This window comes from Pungitius pungitius, chromosome 21, assembly GCF_949316345.1.
Source record: "Pungitius pungitius chromosome 21, fPunPun2.1, whole genome shotgun sequence".
In the NCBI taxonomy this organism is placed as follows: Eukaryota; Metazoa; Chordata; class Actinopteri; order Perciformes; family Gasterosteidae; genus Pungitius; species Pungitius pungitius.
The window spans coordinates 2,642,296-2,660,205 of NC_084920.1; the positions used below are offsets into that span (position 1 = coordinate 2,642,296).

General features: G+C 45.3%; 3 protein-coding genes across 3 annotated transcripts; 2 read left to right on the forward strand and 1 right to left on the reverse strand.

Annotated features, from left to right (window-relative positions):
• The first annotated feature begins 44 nt into the window (after nucleotides 1–44).
• Nucleotides 45–4,102, forward strand: syt5b (synaptotagmin Vb). The gene is made up of 9 exons (XM_037463319.2): nucleotides 45–598; nucleotides 1,227–1,454; nucleotides 2,153–2,328; nucleotides 2,413–2,511; nucleotides 2,615–2,782; nucleotides 2,880–3,047; nucleotides 3,209–3,326; nucleotides 3,417–3,550; nucleotides 3,642–4,102. Exons 2-9 carry the CDS (start codon nucleotides 1,232–1,234, stop codon nucleotides 3,849–3,851), a joined length of 1,296 nt encoding a protein of 431 aa, XP_037319216.1. The 5' UTR covers nucleotides 45–598; nucleotides 1,227–1,231; the 3' UTR covers nucleotides 3,852–4,102.
• A 217-nt stretch (nucleotides 4,103–4,319) lies between these two features.
• Nucleotides 4,320–17,369, forward strand: LOC119212634 (dynein axonemal assembly factor 3-like). The gene is made up of 17 exons (XM_062559957.1): nucleotides 4,320–4,380; nucleotides 4,627–4,711; nucleotides 4,808–4,914; nucleotides 5,006–5,099; nucleotides 5,195–5,349; nucleotides 5,484–5,684; nucleotides 5,768–5,890; nucleotides 5,970–6,092; nucleotides 6,191–6,329; nucleotides 6,527–6,641; nucleotides 6,763–6,837; nucleotides 7,073–7,267; nucleotides 9,398–9,585; nucleotides 14,235–15,248; nucleotides 15,336–15,701; nucleotides 15,917–16,459; nucleotides 16,568–17,369. The coding sequence occupies exons 2-12, from the start codon at nucleotides 4,630–4,632 to the stop codon at nucleotides 7,212–7,214; spliced, it is 1,356 nt and encodes a 451-aa protein (XP_062415941.1). The 5' UTR covers nucleotides 4,320–4,380; nucleotides 4,627–4,629; the 3' UTR covers nucleotides 7,215–7,267; nucleotides 9,398–9,585; nucleotides 14,235–15,248; nucleotides 15,336–15,701; nucleotides 15,917–16,459; nucleotides 16,568–17,369.
• LOC119212683 (troponin T, slow skeletal muscle-like) lies at nucleotides 7,882–9,454 on the reverse strand. The gene is made up of 8 exons (XM_062559961.1): nucleotides 9,432–9,454; nucleotides 9,079–9,097; nucleotides 8,919–8,991; nucleotides 8,716–8,832; nucleotides 8,549–8,626; nucleotides 8,341–8,454; nucleotides 8,128–8,237; nucleotides 7,882–8,032 (listed from the first exon to the last, which is right to left on the reverse strand). Exons 4-8 carry the CDS (start codon nucleotides 8,812–8,814, stop codon nucleotides 7,888–7,890), a joined length of 546 nt encoding a protein of 181 aa, XP_062415945.1. The 5' UTR covers nucleotides 8,815–8,832; nucleotides 8,919–8,991; nucleotides 9,079–9,097; nucleotides 9,432–9,454; the 3' UTR covers nucleotides 7,882–7,887.
• Nucleotides 17,370–17,910: the final 541 nt, after the last annotated feature.

Here is a 17,910-nt window from a genome sequence, read left to right on the forward strand (position 1 = left end):
TGGCGGTGTGCCCGGGGATTACAGTTTGCTCCAAATACGTGTGTGTTTTGTACAGTTGGATTATAAGCCGTGGGAAGCCCACTCTCACTGAAACCTGTTGGTACGATCGACTGCAAGGGAAGCAGATTAGTGAAGGCTCTGCTGCACCACAATCTCTTCAATGGATGAACGCAATCATGCCATGTTTTATCAGCCACTTTTCCACACTCGACAAGGGCAGCCTGAACTTGTTCATATGTGAAATCTTTAACAGGAGACGTTTCATGTATCAAAACGTTCTCTTTCCCTTCATGGATTTTTTTTTTTTTTTAATGTTCCTAGATGTAGCAACAGATGTGTTGTGGGCCTTCTATCCTCCGGGGTGGGGGTAGGGGGGGGGATTAGATCACAACGCTGCTCTAGTGATTTGACAGTGCTTTGGCTTTGAGGGAAAGGGTTTGCAGGGAGCCTGCCAGCAGTCAGCGGCGCAGCGAAGGAACGATGAGCGCGTGAGGGGCTCCAACGTGCCAAAGGGGGAGCTACAAGAAAACCACTTTGAAGCCAAAGTTGCTCCAGAAGCACTGAGAGAATAAAGGGAATCCAAAGGACCCATCGACAGGTGAGATGAATATGCAAAAGATTTTTCTTCTATACCAACAACACATTTCGGTTGGAACAATATGAATGCATAGTGCACCTGTTTTCTTGTGTAAAGGATTTACCTGTTAATGTAAATATATTACATGCATTTCGTGTGAGTCGGTATTTCTGCAAACAGAAATTTTTCTTGCGCTCATGCAACAAAATATTGTTTTCTTTTATATTCTGTTCCGTTATATATATATATATATATATATATTTCACATGTAATTAATGATTTTTACAAGTATGCAAATAAATATGAATTAAAACTAGAAACCACAACAATATTTGCCCTACTACACCCTTTGAAAATTGAATGAGGACACCGGCCCTTGTTTATTTCAGCTTTGAGGAGGGATTTAGGATTAATACTGTAGTGCCACGGTTTAATCCAGTCGCATGCATAGGCAGTCATGACATAAAAATGGGGACGGGGCAAACGGTGGGAGAGCTGACGTAGAGAGATTTGGGTCGGCCATGTCGATCATCCGGCCTGAAGACGCCCCCCGGCGCCGTGGACCCTCCCCGCCCGCAGGGAGCCGACGCGACGCACATCGTCCAACGCGCCGAACAATAACTGCACTGACCCTACTGTTGCCCCACAGCTGCCATGAGGTTGGGCGGCGCAGGGGCCCGGAGCCGGAGGGCCGCGGAGCCGGAGGAGCCGGAGCGGGAGGAGGTCACCGAGGCCGCTCGCCACGAGCACTCGCACACGGAGCGCCACGAGCACGAGCACGCGCACGTGCACGAGCACGAGCACCCCGAGCATCACCCCGGCCACGACTACAAGCACATGAAGGAGAAGTTCGCCAGTGACCTCGGCCACCTGCCAAGTACGCCGCTTCGACGAGTTCACGCATTTTACAGAAATATACTGTAATTTGTATGATTGTGTCTTCTTTTTTAAAGGTCCGAGTGTACGTATAACAAATAACATGAAGGGATTGAAGCTTGTTTTCTCGTCATTATCTCAGCTATTTGTGACCTTCGTACCTTTTGCAAACCAAAGTGGGAGAAATGTCTCTCCTCTAATTAACGGCTGCTGCTGCGGTGCTGTGAGTAAGTCGCCTAATGACCAGCCGCGCTGCTGGGGAGTGTGTTGGTAAAGGGCCACTCCCGGCTTACAGCGGGCGATTATCAGATTGTGGAGACGGGTGTTGCTGACACCACGCATTCAGGCCCATCTGACCGTCCCCAGACAACACGCACGTGAAAACAAGAAAACTCTCCAAAACAAAGCGCCGGTATCAATGTATCGTTGTTTCGACGCCTAACTGCAACCGGAACTGATTTATCAGAGTGGAATTTTACTTTGACGTAATCTCAAGATGTTTGAAATATTACTCCTCTTGATAAATCCTTGGATGAAGAAGCTAGTGTTTAAATGTCTACACTGTTTGAGATTGAGTTTTTTTTTTCTTTTATTGGTTGTCTTCATCCATCCACTCATTTCTGGCATTTTCCCATCTCGCATCCAGTGGCTAGCGATGAGTTAATTTCCCTCTTTTTCTTTCTTTTTTATTTTTAACAGTTCCCGCCTGGGCCATAGCAGCCATCGTGGTGGTCGTCCTGGTTCTGGTGGCGTGCTGCATCTTCTGTCTTTTCAAGAAGTGCTTCGCGAAAAAGAAAAAGCCAAAGAAAGTGAGGGAGAGGAAGACGGGCCGCCGCAAAAAGGAGAAGGAAGGCGAAGGAGAGGGTGGCGAGAAGGCACGTCATCTCCAGCAGCACCTTGTTTTGTGATCTCACCTGATCAACATCTTCTTGGTGACTTATGCTTTAATAATGTGGCAGGAGGGAGACGTGAAGAAGCCAGGAGAGGAAGAGGAGAAAGAACAGGAAAAGTTGGGAAAACTGGAGTTCTCATTGGACTACAACTTCACGGATGCCCAGGTAGTTCCGTTGATACACACACACACACACACACACACACACACACACACACACACACAATTTCTTCATGGCCGCTGATCATTCTGTTTTCTTCCGGTCCAAGCTCATAGTGGGCATCCTCCAGGCTCAGGACCTGGCCGCTATGGACATGGGGGGGACCTCGGACCCTTACGTCAAAGTCTATTTGCTGCCGGACAAAAAGAAGAAGTACGAGACCAAAGTTCAACGCAAGAATTTATGTCCCGTCTTCAACGAGACCTTCATCTTCAAGGTACCACGTGCCCGGACTGGAGGCTGTGTGTGTGTGTCTCGTTTGCTCTTTCTCGTGTCTCTGCAGTTCCAACGTTGAATCGACCTCTTTGTTCCAGATCCCGTATGCAGAGTTGGGCGGAAAGACTTTGATGCTGCAAGTTTTCGACTTTGACCGCTTCTCCAAGCACGACATGATCGGCGAGATTAAGATCCCCATGAACAGCGTTGATTTGGGTCAGCCGCTGCAACAATGGAGGGACGTGGAGAGCGGCGAAAAGGAGGAGGTGTGATGCATCTTGCTGTAGATGTTCTGTTGTGTGGATTTATTATTTACCAAATGACACACTCTATGCCTTGCTTCTCGTGATTAACGATCACAATAATGAGCAGTTTAATCAAATATGGCGATGCTACGTGATAGTAATCCATAATGCTTTCCTTTCAGCAAGAAAAACTGGGGGATATCTGCATTTCTTTGAGATATGTGCCCACTGCTGGAAAGCTGACAGTGAACATCATGGAGGCAAAGAATCTGAAGAAAATGGATGTCGGTGGTTTATCGGGTAATTAGGGCTCCTGCCATTATTATCATCGAGAGTCATTTCAACATTTGGATATTTCTTTGTAGAAAAAAACCTCTCCTTCTATTTAAGATCCGTATGTGAAGATCATTCTGCAGCAAAATGGCAAACGGATCAAGAAGAAAAAGACGACGGTGAAGAAAAACACGCTGAATCCTTACTTCAACGAGAGTTTCAGCTTCGAGGTCCCCTTTGAGCAGATACAGGTAGGCTGTGTGGTCACACCATCGTGGACTGGAGCCGTGGACCTGATGGTGGCGATGACCTGATAACCCCCCTTTCTCTTTGGTCTTTCAGAAAGTGCAGGTCGTCATCACAGTGTTGGACTATGACAAACTGGGGAGCAACGACCCCATTGGAAAGACCTTCATGGGTTACGGGGCCACGGGAGTCGGTCTGCGCCACTGGTCAGAGATGTTAGCCAATCCCAGACGTCCAGTCGCCCAGTGGCACACCCTGCTGCCGGAGGAGGAAGTGGAGGCGGCACTCAAAGCGAAGCCTCGTTAGAGGCACCTGTGGATGTCAGTCACACTGTTTTACTCATTCTAATACTCCCCAGGTGTTCTCTAGTTGCGTGTGTCCTGTTTTTCCACTTTGTTTCTTTTGAGGTACTTTAAATGCGTGCGCGTGACATGATGTTGTTACTCAGCTCCCACTATATGACTGAACCAATATTACTTTGTATTGTTTTCTGTCTGTAAAACACATATGTGAATGTGCATCTTTTGTGTATATGCTCACGCATGAGCACATTAAAATGTGGATGCATAAAGGAAGGATTTCAGAGTCACTGTTTGTTCTAAATAATAATATAGTATATCAAATGCAAATGAACCCACGATGGACCATTTCACGATAACATATATCCGTATATTTATCAAATCAAATTAGATATTAGACTATTCGTCACAATAGTAGCGTATTGGTATAAAGTCTCCGCTCCGCCGGTAGGTGGCGTCTGTCCACTGAGAAACTGTTGCTTGGCAACGGAACTCAAACGGTCGACTTCAACTTTATTCAGGAGTCAGACTGCGAGGTGAGTTTTCCCCCTTTGCCAGTTTATGGCCGTTAAACATCCATAAAGGTGGGTCTGTGCCCCCGGAAAACAACGTAATTGATACGCTAACGTTTCTTCCTCATAGCGCCACTGTTTAGTAGTGTTGCTAGTTAGCCAACTTAGCTTTACATTAACTAACGTTAACTCGCTAGGTGACGGCCATGCTAAGCTAATTTGTCTCTCAGTAGCACTGCGTAAGAACGTCCTTCGTTCACTACATCGCAGGACATGAGTGCTGGACGGGCACCCGAGGGTGCTGGCTGCATCACCTGGTGGGGGTTCAGTCCGGCGCGCGACCTGCTGAGCACAGGTGAGAGCCTCAGGTGCACGCGGGCGCGTTGTTTACCTAACGTTAAGGTACGGGCTGAAACAAAATGCCTAATTGTTAAAAGTCTCTCTCCCTCAGGCCCGGTGAGACCTCGAGGGGACATCAATGTGTTGCTGGTGGGCAGTGGAGATCCGCGACATATTCTGAAGACCATTTCTGGTTTGCAGAACCACGAAAACCTTCATGTGAGCGCCCCCCAGTGGCTTAACACGGCATCACAACCAAAGGTTTATACCCCCACTGCGGGCGGAACACTGATTCTCTGCTCTGCTGCAGGTGTGGGTGATAGAAGACTGCATGGAGGTGGTGTCCAGACAGCTGCTGCTCCTCTACCTGGCACTGACGCCACAGGAAAGCATGGGAAATAATGGTGTGCGGGTTATTGGCTTTTACAGATGTTTGGTAACAAATACGATTCACGGGGTCCCACATGTCAAATGTTTTTGCCTCCATCGGGGAGTTCAGAGAAGACGGAGGTTTTCTTGGAGGTGTTTGGGAACGGTGAGATCCGCGGCCACACAGAAGAGAGACTGAGACGCGCCGCATCACAGCTGATCGTGTCCGTCACCGAGTCTCTGGAGACAGCCACACACCCCGCTCTGAACACAGCTCTTCTCAAGGTACGAACCGCTTGTAATGCTCCGCCTATCCTCTGTGTTGCTCTTCACCTCCTTATTTCCTTCTGGGATCAGACATTGAGGCCTGCTCAGTCGAACCCGTGTGAACGCTTCGTGTTCTTTGAATAATCATTCAGTTCAAGGAGCGAGATGAGTTGACCGGGATTTTCCAGATGTGGATCCAGCCTCGGCCTTCGTCGTCCTCATCTGAGTGCGCTGCCCCCGTCTCGATGTCCAAAGCCTGGGATTATCGGGTCAGGCAGCACCTTGGAACACGCTACGACTCCAAGAGGAATTGCTTTGACTGGGACCTCCTAATGAAACTACACGAGAAAGGGGTAACTTTTAAAAATTGTGCATGCTTTACAGAAGGTTTGACATTTAGGTGCTTAAACGATGCACTTCCTTTCTGCGTCCGCAGTGTGGCGTCATTAACAAACAGCAATATGCACGGTGGAGGGAACGGGGTCTGGCGTTCGAACTGCGGGAAGGTGTCTACCAAACAAGCAACCCGAGTTTGCTCTCGTCCAGAGTGTTCCGTCAAGTGAGTTCTTTCGGCACAATGTTTCTCCTGCGATGCAGCAGTCAGATGACGTAAAGGAGCTTTGTGTTTATCTGGGAAGAAAGGGGGAAAAGTGTCTTACAGGGGCTACTGGGGGGACATTGTTTCCAGTCCTTACCTCTCCTTCGGGATTGAAACCGATGACACGAACCTGCTCAGGACGCAGAATGGGCAACACATCTCGGTAAAACATGCAGCAGCAATAACACAGATTACATGTTAGATTATAGTGTGAGGAACGTGTTAATGGTTTCTGTCCTTTTCCTTTGCTCCCGTCCACAGACGGCCCAGGATATCTCTGTCGCAAATGTACAAGAACTGTTCCGGTCCCTGTCCAGTAGACGGAGCTGCTCCACCACCTCTCCGTCGGAGGCAGAGCAGGCGTCTCCTGAGGCTGACCCGAAATCTGTCCCCGTTCACGGTAAAACGCTGTCAACACTAACGATGAGATGAATAACTTGCTCATAAGACTCGAGAGAAGCTTTGGATATCATTAACGTTGCATCCAGCTGGGTTTCAGCTGGGTTTTAATGCGATCACTTCCCAGTTTAGCACATGGAAAAAAAAAGTATCTGCGTATGAAACCTGTTACACGGAATTGTCTCAAACCGTCTCCAGGCTTGATGCGGCCGGATGGGATCTCCGTGACCTTCCTCCCGTCGGACGCACTTTACAAACTGCCAGAGAAACTGAAATACTCCCGCTTCTTTAGCACCATCTACTTCTCTGCCAGGTGAGAGCTTTCCGTCTCTAGATAATTGGTCCGAATGGATGATCGTTACGGACCATCTCGACCGCAGACCCCCGTAGAACCATGTCGAATTTCTGTGTTCTTTGTTTGCCTCCCTGTGAAGCTGCGTGAACCAGCTGGGCCCGACCATCCGGCAGATTGCAGCACCAGACGCCGTGCTGGTCGTGGAGCTGGCCAAGTGAGTTTTTTTTTTATTGTTTGTTACCATGGCGACAGTAGAGTAGAGTATCTATGCTCTTTTAGTCACAAGTTGCATGTGCTTTTCTTCTTCATGTGATTCCTTTGTGTTCGCTACGCGACGCCATCTGTAAAAAAAAAAAAAAAAAGGGAGCAACAATTGTAATGCGGCCGTTGCATTTATGTTGCATTTACGCTGCATTTACGCTGCATTTTGTGCGTTCATTGTGAAACAGGTACATTTTGGATCTGACTAAGGAGCAAGCAGCGGGCTTTGCAGAGAAAGTGGCGAGCATGGCTCTGGAGGCTGAATTTGAGCCGTGGCGTGACGGGAAGAGCGATGACGTCCATGCTGTTTTCATACCACGGAGGAAGTAAAGGTGGTGCCTTTGTTCTGCTCCCTTTGACAGCAGCTTTATGCAACAGTCCAGGTGATATTGCCTCACATCAAAGTCACTTTCCAGGAGCTTATGCAGACAGAATTTATTTTTCCTCCATAAGGAAGTTAACCAGCCACAGAAATCTTTGTTTTTTTTGTTGCTGTGAACTTTACTGTCTTTTTATAACAATAATAATACAGTATAACAATTCACAATTTAAATGACACTGCAAGAAAATATCCATTTTATGCATTTCAATAAATACATATGCACACAAAAATCTCCAATCTTGTCCAGAAACGAGTTCCGTGTCTTCAGTGCGCTCACTTCCAGCGTCCGCCGACCTTCCCCTTGCCATTGACCTTTTTACTACATTGAGACAAGAAAAAAAGAAAAAAAGAAAATTGATTATGAACAGTAGCATTCAGCACAGAAATGAGCAGCGAGTGTGACTCATTGGATACGTCCCATCGCTTTCATTTCACATCTCTAGCGTCGCCGTGACCGCTGCCCTCCGTCCGTGCAGCGTTTGCATGGTCGACGCAAAGCGCCGCGCGCACAGTGCTCTCTTTGGAGTGTGACGGTGACTAAGGGGACTCACAACTTCTGAGCATGTTGGATTCTGTTCAGGAGGACGTTGATCTGGAAAAGAAAAGAAGGAAAAAAAAAAATTATGTATATTTAAAACACCACTTTTGGTGATGTTCCCGGACTAGAAGGCTCACCTCATACTTCTGCCTCTTTGTCTTTTCAGTCAGCTCGAACTTCTCTGACTCCAGCTGGTAGATCCACTGCCACATCTCCATGGCTCGCTCTCTAAATCACACGGGCATCAGCGAGGTGAATAAGAGGTCGACGCGTCCTTTTCCTACCACTTAGAATCCGAGCCTCTCCGCGGACATGAAACGGACCTCAGGCCGTCCTCCCTCAGGCTCTCGATGCCGAGTGGCTGGCGTCTCTCTGCCAGAGTCTTCTTCTTGATTTCCCTGGCGGTCTGCTTTTTCCCCCGCCTCTGCTCCACCTGCACCACACGCAACACAACTCACTTTTTCCTGGAGGGTCCGAACGGACACGACCCCCCCCCCCCCCCCCCCCCCCCCTCCGCCCCCACTGACTCGCCTGACCTTGGCCAGGAAGCCCCCGAAGTGAGCTCCCATGTTGGAGAGCACCTTCTTCTTCTTGGCATCGTCCTCGGCCCTCCTCTTCGCCTCCTCGTCCTCTTTCCTCTGTCTCTCCTCCTGAGGAAGTCGGGGGGGTGAAAGCGTTGTTGTGACCCCCGAGCGCATGCTTTGACGTGCGTACGTATGCGATGCGGTGTCAGGCGTCAATTACTGCGATCCGTGTCTGTCTGTCCCGCTCCTTTTCGGCCCTGGCGCGCTGCTGCTCGGCTCTCTCTGCCCGCCGGTTCTCCTGGCACAGAAAAGGCAAAACGCGTCAGCCTGCACGCGGTTCACGTCGCATTCGCCGACTCGTGCAGGAAGTAAGTGATGAACGGTTACAATCCTGTATTTGAGTCCAATCAGCTCCTCTTCCTCCTTCTGCCTCTGCTCAAAGTGGACGTCAATCAGAGTCTGCAGCTCCAGGAGGTCTTTCTCCATCCTTTTCCTGTGGATATCCTGCCGAGGACCGATACTGAGATCAATATCGTTGAATGCCTGTTTGGGCTGCGGTAATAAGTGTGAATGTGTCTGTTAACAACGACCTTGAAGGAGCACACGTCAAAGTCCACCCTCTCCCCCTCAGGGATTTTAGGGGCAGCGATCTGTGTGAGCGGCCTGTGAAATAACACAACGCCGTGTTCAACATACTCATTTTGTGGTAAATTCCGACAATGTGTTTTGGTATTTCCACGTTCTTCTTACTTAAATTTGGGGCGTTCTTCTTCAACATAACAGCCGCAACCGCAAAGAAAGGGAATTAGTTTTTTGGGGTTTTTTAAAACAGCAGTTAGATTTGACAAATAAGTTCAGTTAATTAACCCGGAGAGGAAAAACAATTGAGTTCAAACACAGGAAAAGACGCAGTTCGTGGAGACCCGATCCGACTAGAAGGGTGTTAAAGCTTCCTGTTAAATTTGAATTGAAGCTCATGTGACCATTTGCAAACACTGGATGTATCGCAAGATGCAAATACACATGTTTCCATCTCTTCTCCTGCGGGGACACTTTCCCTCCCTGACAGGTGGCTGTAAGAGATGAAATCAACATCGTCTCACCTCCCTCCCCCGGGTCCTCATCTTCCTCTGGAGAAAGGAAGATGATGGCGATTGAGTGGATGACTAGACATTGACATTTTTACTTTGCCGAATGAGCGAGTGAATGTCCTTACCTTCTTGATGGCGTCTGAATAGATAACAATTGAACAAACAGGTGAGTCGTGCCATAAAAAGTAAAGCTTATGTACTATGAATGTTGTAAAGTTTATGCATTAACTCACCCGTGATCTTCAAACTCAGACATGACGACACTAGAAAAAAAACAAACTGTTTTACATTTCATGATGTACGAGACAGTGAATTTCATTGTCAATGCAGGCCAATGAAAAAGCTAAAAGCAGAAGTGCATTTGTAGATAACGATCTAGGAACAGAAGAGTTCGGAGCGGTGTCCCGTTACCCGGGATGAGAGTGAGGTATTAGCCGGCCAATCTGCAGATGAGAATGTGGGCCGGGGAGATTAAGCAAGTCCTCTGTGATCATTGGGTCTTTTTTGCAGTCTCACTGAACTGAAGGGATATTTTCAATCAACAACTGGTCGCCCCGACGACCGGCCTTGGAGAGCATTAACATGGCGGACAGGAGAAGCTCTCAATCTCACACTTACATCACACAACCAAATTAAATTCTTAGTTGAAATCCCTAATTTTCCAAAGATGCCAAATATTGATTGGATTTATGTCACTTCATGTCAACAAGATACAGCTTCAAACAAGCAGACGCTGTATCCTTTGTCTGACGAATAATGAAAGAAACCCGAGGCCGCTTCAAAGCATCTTTAATTTAGTCCGTTATTGTTTGCTTCACACAGAGGGTTTTCAGTTGCTCAAAGCAGCTTCGCGCCATCCGATCAAAACATTAAAGGCGCGAGCCAGAAAATGATGACGACACGCCGAAAGGCAACAGAAAACTGTATCGGAGCTGTAGCTTCGAGCTTCAGTCGTCGCTCTCTGGTTCCCTTCTGAAAATTCTGTTCAAACTACTCCCCATCATAAAAAAACATTGATTACCGCAGTGTTACACAAAGTCAATCGAGAAAATTAAAACTATGTATGTGTATTACTTCGTAGTATTTGTGTGACTACAAAAGAAGTAGCAGATGAGGAGGAGGAGAAGGAGAAGTACACGGCCTACCTGAAGAGCAGATGATGGAAACAAGAGAAGTCACAGCCAGAGAGCACACACGGCTTTATATAAGGGGTCTTCTGGGGTCACGGAGAGGAGACGTCAACGCTGATGAAATGTGTGTGTGTGTGTGTGAGAGGCAAGATTTAGAAAAGACGGACAGGGGACTAGATGTGGATTATTAGCGGCTTTTGTGAGCATCTGCTGGAGTCTGACGGGCGGGACGATGAGCGACGGGTTGGTTGATGACCTCACAGCTGAAACGGGACACACAAAGACAGGTGGCAGGAAATAGACAGAGACAAGCCAGTTCTGTGTTGGGACACATTGAGATCCCGTCCCCGGGTTCTTCTTCTTCGTTTTGACGATAAATAGACCTTTATGCTGGCACTTCGGAGTGTGACGCTATTCATCTATGTGTCCATATGGGGACATGGAAGGAAACGAGAGCAGGCCCTGCACACAACAATAAGTCAGCAGCCTTAATGTAAATAATTACATATTATTTGTGACATTCAAATTTCCTCATTATTGTAATTTCCTCGCAAGCAGCAAACATTTCCAAAAAGACAAATTGGAAAAGCTCTTCGGTAACAAGAGAGACAAAGAGACGTCCTGCAGAAGTGCACCTCATCTCCTCCAAAGAAACACCTGCACACCAGGTAAGAACACTAGTTGGGACATTTGGGCTTCATGTAGCGTTTTTATTTCATCCAGCTAACAAGCATTTGTGTAATGTGCAATAACCACAGTGAGACCCTGTGTGTACATAAACATTTATTTTCTTAGTTACAAGTATATTCAGTTACTGTGGGTTTTTGCATTTATTTCTTCTTTTTTTTGTCTCATTTTTAATATATATTCTTCTTGTTGTTTTTCTACCATGTATCTTGTGTGTACTGTCCACTTTGCTGCGATCCTGTGAATTTACCCATTATAGGACTAATAAAGGAATATCTTATCTTAGACATTAACGTTTTTACCCTTTAACCCTTTCATAGAAGAAACTATGCTCCGCCTGGTGATTCTACTGCTCGCTTCAAGTAAGTGTCTTTGGTTAAAATGCTAAAAGTAAAATACACAATGTCATAACTGCTTTATTTACTGTCTGGTGGGGTGTTGGTCTGCAGGTTGCGTCACTCTGTGTTCACTCTTCTCCCGAGAGTATCACCTGATAAACGAGCGTAAGACGTGGGACGAGGCCCAGGCTTACTGCAGACAGAACCACGGTGATCTCGCCACCATCGGCAACATGGACGACCTGGACATACTTAGGAACATGACCAACGCCATCGGCTGGACTGAAGAGACCTGGATTGGACTTAGAATGGGCACGGGGTTCTCCTGGAAGTGGTCCGTAGGAGAGCCTGAGAACATTGCTGTGTACACTAACTGGGCCGCTGCACCAGGCTCGGGTTCCTGTGGCAGCGTGGCGGTTGGTGGGAAATGGCTCGCAGCCTCCTGTAACACAACACTGGGGTTTATCTGTAAGGAAGGTAAAATGTGGTTTTAATTTGAAAAGCTTTAGTGATGTCGCTCAGTTAGTCTAGCTCTGTCTGAAGGTCATTATAAAGGAGATTATACACTAAGAAAAGTTACACAAGTCATCATTTGAAAACCACTAGAATGAAGCATTAATCTCATCTTTGAGCTGCTTGAGTCTCTCTCTTCAAACCTTTTAACCTCTCTGTTACACTTTTTGCACCTCTACAGGTAAGGGCCTTGGTTTGTTAGTTGTTTCTACAGAGGTGTCCTGGTGGGAAGCCCGGCAGCACTGCCTGCAGAGAGGTACTGACTTGGCCGTCGTCAGGAACCAGGCGGAAAACCAGATGTTACGGAGCATGTTTAATGAAAGCAAGGCTTTCTGGGTGGGTTTGTTCAGAGATGAGTGGCAATGGTCGGACCAGAGCGACAGTTCTTTCCGATCCTGGTACATAACTCAGCCAAATGGCGATGGCCCATGTGCATTGCTTTACAAGGACAAGACATGGGGTGACAGAGCTTGTGGTGACCGCCATCCTTTCATCTGTCACACCGGTGAGCGTCCAATGTCTGTTGCAGTCTGATTCAGTCCAGTGCAGCATCGCTTTTCCTCTTAATATCATCCTCAACATGATTTATTTGACGAAACATACAAAATTAATTTTTATTTTTTGTTTAGAAAAAGAAGTAAGAAAACAGACCATTGTGAAGGTGGAAATGAAGTCAAATTCAGACCTGAATGACCCGACTGTGAGTGAAGCCATTTTGAACCAAGTGAGTTTTTGGTCTAAACTCCCTGCTGCATTAAACATGTGATCATAACAGCTACATGAGGACCAGATGACTTGGTTAAAGGTCTGTTCTTTCTTTTTGCCTCCATAGATCCAACAGAAGTACGGCATGGTCAAGCTTCAATGGAGAATCCAGCCGGACGGAAAGATTTTCCACAAAAAAGAAAAGAAGGAAATCAAAGAAACCTGTAAAAATAAAGTAAAGTCGACGTTATGAAATGATCTGCAGTGCAAAACAAGACTTGACAATTACTCCTGAAAACATGCAAAGGCACCTTAAGGGTGAAAGATAAAATTACAGTAACATCATGAGAAGTTCAACCAAAAATAGATGTTTATTTTTTAAAGACAGTAAACATTATTCACATTTTAAAAAATGCTCTTTGGAAAGAGATTTTGTTGCAATTGACAAAAACATTTTTTTTTATAAAAGTCAATAACTTAGCATTTTTAATACCCTGCATTTAGGATACGTGTTGATATGTATGTGAGAGTCATTATATATGTTTCATTATGTAGGTTTAGTAAGTGATAGAAAGATGTCTCACCTTTTAGGTGTTTGCTTGCCTACTCCCTTCTAAACGTATCTTACATCTTTATTTTATTCAGAATTTGTTTGTCTTCTTGTATTTTGTTGCATATTTTATCTCAATAGATTTAATGATGAGGCAATTGTTTTAAATGTTCACACTGTCTTCACTATTCACTCATGTTGCTGATAAGCAGTTGTGCTGCATCCTTTTGCACAAAATGAATAAAAATACGGGGGGGGGGGGGCAGTTGGAGCAGCTCGGAGTAACAGGTGCACAGGAGGCCCTTTGACAGAGTTTGGACCAGTGGGAGCCTTGTCCCTGCTGCCCCAATCTGGTGTCTCTTTGTCTTTTTAAATAGAGATGCATCTCTTTTACTGGGTTTTGATGGTGGGGCAGAACCTCTGAGACTACTTTTAGATTCAGTCATTTATGGACATTGTTGTTTTTCTGGAGTTTGACTGTTTTTAATTCGTAGTTTGTGATTCAGAGTGCAATAAAACGTCTTGTAAATTCATTTTGAGTGGTTAGCTACTGTGGCGCACACACACACCACCTCACTGAGAAACCCACCTCTTGGTCACATGTGCTGCAGGTCTTCCTGTAAGCGGCTGGAGTCGTTTCTGTACGTAAGTCTCTGTCGATCTACGAGGAGCTGTAGCTTCAGCCATGGTTCATTTCTGTGAATCCTCTTCAAATGAACATAAAAAAACATTGATTACTGCAGCTTTAAACAGTATTTTGAGCAAAGCATTTCACAGCCCTTAAATCATTAAACAGCGTCATTTTAAAATCCTCCCGATCCATAAATGATACTATGTAGCGAATTTCAGCGCAGTGCTCATTTGTTTATTACTATTTGTATATCGATTACAGGAGCAGATAAGGAGGAGGAGGAGGAGGAGGAGAAGCACACGGCCTACCTGAAGATCAGATGATGGAAACAAGGGGAGTCACAGCTAGAGAGCACACACTGCTTTATATAAGGGGTCTTCTGGGGTCACGGAGAGGAGACGTCAACGCTGATGAAATGTGTGTGTGTGTGTGTGAGAAGCAAGATTTAGAAAAGAGTGACAGGGGACTAGATGTGGATTATTGTGAGCATCTGCTGGAGTCTGACGGGCAGGACGATGAGCGACGGGTTGGTTGATGACCTCACAGCTGAAACAGGACACACAAAGACAGGTGGCAGGAAATAGACAGAGACAAGCCAGTTCTGTGTTGGGACACATTGAGATCCCGTCCCGGGGTTCTTCTTCCTTTTCATGATTAATAAATCTTTATCTTTGAACAAACCTTTTGCTGCCACTTGGGAGTGTGACGCTATTCATCTGTGTGTCCATATGGGGACATTCGAAGGAAACAGGAAAAGGTTGTGCAGGCGATGATACGTCAGCAGGCTCTAACTACGTGTTTACATGTTAAAAATGCAACATTTTCGTGATAGTCAAATACCACCTGATGTAGGCAAAAGCAAGCAGCAAACATTTCCATATAGACAAATAGGAAAAGTTCTTTGGTAAAACCTACAGCACATAAGAGGCAATGAGACGTCCTGCAGAAGTGCACTTCATCTCCTCCAAAGAAACACCTGCACACCAGGTAAGAACACTAGTTGGGACATTTGGGCTTCATGTAGCGTTTTTATTTCATCCAGCTAACAAGCATTTGTGTAATGTGCAATAACCACAGTGAGACCCTGTGTGTACATAAACATTTACTTTCTTAGTTACAAGTATATTCAGTTACTGTGGGTTTTTGCATTTATTTCTTCTTTTTTTGTCTTATTATTAATATATATTCTTCTTGTTGTTTTTTTTACCATGTATCTTGTGTGTACTTTCATAGAAGAAACTATGCTCCGCCTGGTGATTCTACTGCTCGCTTCAAGTAAGTGTCTTTGGTTAAAATGCTAAAAGTAAAATACACAATGTCATAACTGCTTTATTTACTGTCTGGTGGGGTGTTGGTCTGCAGGTTGCGTCACTCTGTGTTCACTCTTCTCCCGAGAGTATCACCTGATAAACGAGCATAAGACATGGGACGGGGCCCGAGCTTACTGCAGACAGAACCACAGTGATCTCGCCACCATCGGCAACAGGGACGACCTGGACATACTTAGGAACATGACCAACGCCATCGGCTGGACTAAGGACACCTGGATTGGACTTAGAATGGGCACGGGGTTCTCCTGGAAGTGGTCCGTAGGAGAGCCTGAGAACATTGCTGTGTACACTAACTGGGCCGCTGCACCAGGCTCGGGTTCCTGTGGCAGCGTGGCGGTTGGTGGGAAATGGCTCGCAGCCTCCTGTGGATCAACACTGGGGTTTATCTGTAAGGAAGGTAAATGTGGTTTTAATTTGAAAAGCTTTAGTGATGTCACTCAGTTAGTCTAGCTCTGTCTGAAGGTCATTATAAAGGAGATTATACACTAAGAAAAGTAACACAAGTCGTTATTTAAAAACCACTAGAATGAAGCATTAATCTCATCTTTGAGCTGCTTGAGTCTCTCTCTTCAAACCTTTTAACCTCTCTGTTACACTTTTGCACCTCTACAGGTAAGGGCCTCGCTTTGTTAGTTGTTTCTACAGAGGTGTCCTGGTGGGAAGCCCGGCAGCACTGCCTGCAGAGAGGTACTGACTTGGCCGTCGTCAGGAACCAGGCGGAAAACCAGATGTTACGGAGCATGTTTAATGAAAGCAAAGCTTTCTGGGTGGGTTTGTTCAGAGATGAGTGGCAATGGTCGGACCAGAGCGACAGTTCTTTCCGATCCTGGGAGATCGCTCAGCCAAACAGCGATGGATCATGTGCATTGCTTAACATGCCCAACACATGGTTTGACAGAGCTTGTGGTAACCGCTATCCTTTCATCTGTCACACCGGTGAGCGTCCAATGTCTGTTGCAGTCTGATTCAGTCCAGTGCAGCATCGCTTTTCCTCTTAATATCATCCTCAACATGATTTATTTGACAAAACAAACAAAAGTCATTTTTATTTTTTGTTTAGAAAAAGAAGTAAGAAAACAGACCATTGTGAAGGTGGAAATGAAGTCAAATTCAGACCTGAATGACCCGACTGTGAGTGAAGCCATTCTGAACCAAGTGAGTTTTTGGTCTAAACTCCCTGCTGCATTAAACATGTGATCATAACAGCTACATGAGGACCAGATGACTTGGTTAAAGGTCTGTTCTTTCTTTTTGCCTCCATAGATCCAACAGAAGTACGGCATGGTCAAGCTTCAATGGAGAATCCAGCCGGACGGAAAGATTTTCCACAAAAAAGAAAAGAAGGAAATCAAAGAAACCTGTAAAAATAAAGTAAAGTCGACGTTATGAAATGATCTGCAGTGCAAAACAAGACTTGACAATTACTCCTGAAAACATGCAAAGGCACCTTAAGGGTGAAAGATAAAATTACAGTAACATCATGAGAAGTAAAAAAAAAAATTATGTTTTTTTTTTTTTTAAATGCTCTTTGGAAAGAGACTTTGTTGCATTTGACAAATACATTTTTTCAAGTCTTTTTAAGTTTTTAAGTCAATAACGTAGCATTTTTAATACCCTGCAGTTAGGATACGTGTTGAAATGTATCTGAGAAGCATTATATATATTTCATTATGTAGGTTTAGTAAGTGATAGAAAGATGTCTCACCTTTTAGGTGTTTCCTACTCCCTTCTAAACGTATCTTACATCTTTATTTTATTCAGAATTTGTTTGTTTTCTTATATTTTGTTGCATATTTTATCTAATATATTTATTACATGATATTTATAATAGTTTTGATATGAATTAAAATCTTTAACTGCAAAGTAATAATGTGTGTTTGATACTTTTTTTGCATTGAATCATACTCGAATGATTACTGAAACTGGCCCTACCGAAAACAATCCACCAGCCGCCACTGGGCCTAGATGTGGATTATTGTGAGCATCTGCTGGAGTCTGACGGGCAGGACGATGAGCGACGGGTTGGTTGATGACCTCACAGCTGAAACAGGACACACAAAGACAGGTGGCAGGAAATAGACAGAGACAAGCCAGTTCTGTGTTTTTGAGATGCGTCCCCGGGGTTCTTCTTCCTTTTCACAATTAATCGATCTTTACCTTTGAATAAACCTTGTGCTGACACTTCACAGTGTGACGCTATTCATCTGTGTGTCCACATGGGGACATGGAAGGAAAACAGCAGGTCGTGCGAGCAATATTACGTCAGCAGGCTCTAACTACGTGTTTACTCGTTAATAATTAAACATTATTTTATGACATTGAAATATTCCCATGATGTAGGCAAAAGCAAACAGCAAACATTTCCATATAGACAAATAGGAAAAGTTCTTTGGTAAAACCTACAGCACATAAGAGACAATGAGACGTCCTGCAGAAGTGCACTTCATCTCCTCCAAAGAAACACCTGCACACCAGGTAAGAACACTAGTTGGGACATTTGGGCTTCATGTAGCGTTTTTATTTCATCCAGCTAACAAGCATTTGTGTAATGTGCAATAATCACAGTGAGACCCTGTGTGTACATAAACATTTATTTTCTTAGTTAC

Coding starts and splice junctions, on each gene's coding strand:
- LOC119212683 (XM_062559961.1), bottom strand. CDS start 8,814: ATGGAGAAAGACCTCCTGGAGCTGCAGACTCTGATTGACGTCCACTTT. Junction 8,627..8,715: donor TTGGACTCAAATACAGGATT/GTAACCGTTCAT, acceptor TTTCTGTGCCAG/GAGAACCGGCGGGCAGAGAG. Junction 8,455..8,548: donor ACAGACAGACACGGATCGCA/GTAATTGACGCC, acceptor CGACTTCCTCAG/GAGGAGAGACAGAGGAAAGA.
- syt5b (XM_037463319.2), top strand. CDS start 1,232: ATGAGGTTGGGCGGCGCAGGGGCCCGGAGCCGGAGGGCCGCGGAGCCG. Junction 2,329..2,412: donor AAGGAGAGGGTGGCGAGAAG/GCACGTCATCTC, acceptor ATAATGTGGCAG/GAGGGAGACGTGAAGAAGCC. Junction 2,783..2,879: donor ACGAGACCTTCATCTTCAAG/GTACCACGTGCC, acceptor TCTTTGTTCCAG/ATCCCGTATGCAGAGTTGGG.
- LOC119212634 (XM_062559957.1), top strand. CDS start 4,630: ATGAGTGCTGGACGGGCACCCGAGGGTGCTGGCTGCATCACCTGGTGG. Junction 4,712..4,807: donor GCGCGACCTGCTGAGCACAG/GTGAGAGCCTCA, acceptor TCTCTCCCTCAG/GCCCGGTGAGACCTCGAGGG. Junction 6,093..6,190: donor AGAATGGGCAACACATCTCG/GTAAAACATGCA, acceptor TCCCGTCCACAG/ACGGCCCAGGATATCTCTGT.